General features: G+C 40.6%; 1 protein-coding gene and 1 long non-coding RNA gene across 2 annotated transcripts in view; both read left to right on the forward strand.

The window, feature by feature from the left end:
- LOC104738303 (putative RING-H2 finger protein ATL35) overlaps positions 2,045 to 4,293 on the forward strand; it is a 13,028-nt gene continuing 10,779 nt past the window's right edge. Inside the window, exons 1-2 of the mRNA XM_010458499.1 lie at positions 2,045 to 2,445; positions 2,587 to 2,732. Of these exons, the coding sequence (XP_010456801.1) occupies positions 2,045 to 2,445; positions 2,587 to 2,732 (547 nt within the window). The remainder of the gene's footprint in view (positions 2,446 to 2,586; positions 2,733 to 4,293) is intronic.
- LOC109128453 lies at positions 3,204 to 3,906 on the forward strand. Its single transcript, XR_002034847.1, has 3 exons — positions 3,204 to 3,435; positions 3,541 to 3,597; positions 3,705 to 3,906. It is a non-coding gene; the product is annotated as an uncharacterized LOC109128453 (long non-coding RNA).

Raw genomic sequence — 4,293 nt, forward strand, 5'->3', positions numbered from 1 at the left:
AAAAAGAGCAATGCAGCCGGTTTGTTTAAGAAGACAAGACACTGAAATCAAAGTGCAAGTGAAGTTGGGAACATAGAGAACATTAGACAATGTAGACCAGCCTCCACCGTGCCGCGAGTGCTCTGTCCCGCGGGAGAAGAAGAGCGTTGTTGTTCTAGGAACCAATCAGGATAGCCATGTAGAAGAAAACATTATGAAGCTTCATGACCCTTACGTTTGCAGTGACTGTAGAGACGATTCGGATCACGACTTCCAGTAGTAACGACAGCAACCGTAGAAGGAGTAAAGAGAGGAGCAAGTTCCGTTTTAACGGAAAAACCAACAACATCGTGCTTGACTTCAGACGCACGCATGTTGTTGATATGTTGCTCAGCACAAATAACACGCGAGTAGACAATATTCAAGTCAGGTAGAGGGTCTTCATCAATGATCTGAGACCATATGTTTCTGAAGCGAGACTCATCAAGTCCAAAGAGGAACTTATGAACCCGTCGATCTTCATGTTCCTTCTCAAGTTCAGGAGCGGCAGCGCAAGTGCAAGATGTAGTAGAAGTAAAGGTCTGTAATTCTTCCCAAAGTTTGGAGAGACGACCATAGAACTCAAGAATGGATTGACCGTTCTGTTTGCAGTTGTTAATCTCATCTTCCAAGAGATGTTTACGAACACCGTTCTTGACAGAGAACCGACGTTTGAGAGATTCCCAGAGTTTGAAAGCCTCGGGAACATGAGCAACAGTAGAACGAACTTGTGGGTCGATGGCAGTGCGTATCCAACCCACAATCATAGAATTGGTGGAGATCCATCGGGCAAGATCAGGGTTAGAGGTCGGTTTGGTGATCGTACCATCAATGAACCCTATCTTCTGCTTAGCTTGAAGAGAATTCCAAAGCTCAGTTGGCCATTCAGAATAATTATCACCACGAAGTAAAACTGGTGTGATAAGAGAACCCGGATTATCGGATGGATGTAGAGCATAGGAAGTCTCCAAAGAGGATTGTTCCATGATAGACATAGAAGTAGACGTAGAAGTAGAGGTAGTAGACATGATAGGAAAAAAACGAGAGTACAGAGAAAAAAATATGTAGAGAAGCGGAAGTAAGATCAAAGCGAAAAATTTTGTAGATCAAAGATCGTTTTAAGCTCTGATACCTTGGTATGAATAAAAGTGTAACGTGTTTGTATTCATAGAAAGACATAAGTATTTATACAAGGAAGATCCTAAACATAAGGAATATACGATAAGCCTAAATATTATGTAGATAACAACAACACGTAGTGATCCTTATCTCAATAATGTGATATATATACTTCAAAAGAAATGAGGGAATAATTGTATCCCGTTCATAGCATTTTACTGCGTCAATTACTTTATCCAGTGATACAGAGATCGAGCAACCGCAGTTAGAATGCGTTTGGTACCACCTTGTTTACCATATGATATGGCTCTCTTATTGCTCCACATGTGCTATCTATCAGGCTGTTGTAGTCCCTCTATCATTTGACTTTGCATTATTTTCCTTTTGTAATTTTTTTCAAGATGACTTTCCCGACAGTTTTCAATTGTCAAGTAGGATTAGATCTTGTTGCGTAATCAACAAGTAATAGATAAGTCATCAGTGAAAATGCACTTGTTCTACGCCGACGGTGAACAAAAAGACTTGTTCGAAGTCAAAACGTCAGAGATAATACCCAAATCAAGAATTTGGACCAAAACAAATCTACCATTATGTATCGTGACAGGCAGATCTCAGTGATCTACGAATCAGATTTTGTATAATATAAGGACTTTTTTTTTTCTTCTCTTTCTATCGCTCTTAACGGAAACATAAAAACTTAAGTGATCTGCCGTGATATTATTGAAGAGCCGTTCACATCATGAGACTTCTCATTCATGGGACCGTTGCATGTGTTTTATTGTTTTTCCAATGCTTGCCTTGCGTAACCTACCAGCACAAGTGGGAATACGAAGACTACAATAAAGTATCCAATGTCTCGCCGGGAGCAATAATTGGAACAATTTTGTTTACGTTGTTCATTGTAATTATGTTCTTTTTCTTTGTTATATATGGAACCTGCGCTACGGACGGTGAGGCGGGAGGCCATGAGGCCCATGAAGTATTGCACAGTAGAGCAACGATTGCTGCGGTTGACAAAGAAGTAATCGAGTCTTTTCCTACTTTCCTCTATTCAGAGGTTAAAGGGCTCAAGATAGGCAATGGTGGGGTTGAATGTGCTATTTGTCTATACGAGTTTGAAGATGAAGACACGTTACGTTGGATCCCTCCGTGTAGCCACACTTTCCATGGTAATTGCATCGACGTGTGGCTCTCTTCTCGGTCCACATGTCCGGTATGTCGTGCAAATCTGTCTCTAAAACCTGGTGAGAGCTTTCCATATCCGTGCATGGATCTTGAAACGGGGAATACACGAAGAAACGTTCTAGAATCGCATGATGACATAAGTTTGGTAGATAATATTGTGACATGGAACAACGATACAAATTATAGAGAAACTCGATCAAGATCTACAATATCATTGTCAAGCTGGCGTATGGCTAAAATATTCTACCCTAGATCTCATTCGACCGGACGTTCATTTGTTCACCTAGGTAAGAATCTAGATCGATTCACACTGCAGTTACCAGAGGAGGTGCAAAGAAAACTGGTTAGCTTGAATCTGGTAAGGAGAAGCCATATGGCTTTACCTCAAGCCATGAGTTCGAGACAGGGCTGTTAAGTTTAAAGAGTAATGAATGGTTGCTTGTAAAATAAACAACACACAGAAAATTGATCACCAAGTTCACGGCCTCAAACCGGGAGAAATCTTGCTCCCAAGCTCCACTATACTAGAGAGGTTACACACACCACTAACTTGTGATGTTGTTCTTGGTTTACAGATTTTGACACAAGAAGAACAAGGATCAAAGAAACACAACAACAAGAAGAAGAAAGTTTGCTTGAGAAGCTCTTGTTTCTCTCTCTCTTCTCTAGAACACTCTTTATGTTTGTCTCTCACCTACCTCCATTATCTCTTCTTCCCTTGTAAATATATAAGAGAGTGAATATGGACTTTTTGTTCTCTTTTGCCATGTTAATATTCGTCTGGCCCAATAAAGGCCCAATGTTGTGTTTTGTCAAACCCAATCTAACAATTCTCCACCTTTTGACAAACACAAACTCCCTCGATGACATCGACATCTGAAACCAACCTCTCCTCTTCCCTGTTCGTGAAGCCAAACTCCACCTGAAACATGCATCCCTTTCAACCCAGTTTGAGAAATCTTCAGGAAAGATTACAGCCTTGAATCACCTCTGCTTGATCAGTTCCTCCAACCTCAAGGTCTTAGGTGATTCTCTGCCAAGTTCTCTTTGGAGCGTTCATAAGCTGCTCCACCTGGAACCAATCACCCTTATCAGGGCTCCACAACTTTCCAGGTAACTTCTTCACAGCCCTTTGTGACAGCTCATCCAATGACTTATGATCTTCAAGTTTTTACAGAGACTAACCACCCTTTTTCTTTGTCAAATCTGTTCTGCAAGATCATGTCACAAACTCTTTAATAAGCACTGCAGCCTTCACCTGTTAAGACATCCTTGGTAACCCTTCTCAACCCGAGTCACCTTTTTTATTTTCTTCCTTATGTCTCTTTCGATTTCAGAGACTCCCTGAAATTCTGATTTCTGTTTCATGTCTACTCTCACAGCAACTCCATTGTTGAACATCCCATGTTCTTCTTTCTCCTTGATGACTTCTTGTTCCCTCTTGACAATGAATCATCCTCCGATCTTTAACTGCTGGAGTTTTCTCCCTTTTGAGCCACCAGAGATCCAAAAACATGGATTTCCTGAATTTTCATCACATAACCTCCACCTGGAATCAGAGTCTACAACTCAATACAACTGATTCTCCACAGGTAACCAACTTATCTGATCATGAATCACCCTTTCTTGACTTATACTTTCAAAAATTTCAAGAATTCAACTAACTGTCCTTTTTCTTGAATTTTCCCAACAGCTCCACCTGGAATCTAATTCTCTTCACACTAATTCCAGGTGCCTACATGTAACTCCCTCAACCCTCCTAATCTCTTCTTATCGACATAATTTTTTCATTTCCCAAAGCTGACTTGTTTCCTTTTTCTCTTCCTCCTGCCAGCCTACTGAAACAAATATTTTTTGTGGTGGTGATGAATGATGTATGGAATGATGACTTATGAATGAATGGATGGCAGGGTGTTTCAATTCCCCTTATGCAGTTGTAGTATAAGAGGTGTCAATCCAATCTGAGTGTTT

The sequence above is a fragment of the Camelina sativa genome, chromosome 13 (genome assembly GCF_000633955.1).
Source record: "Camelina sativa cultivar DH55 chromosome 13, Cs, whole genome shotgun sequence".
Taxonomy (NCBI): Eukaryota; Viridiplantae; Streptophyta; class Magnoliopsida; order Brassicales; family Brassicaceae; genus Camelina; species Camelina sativa.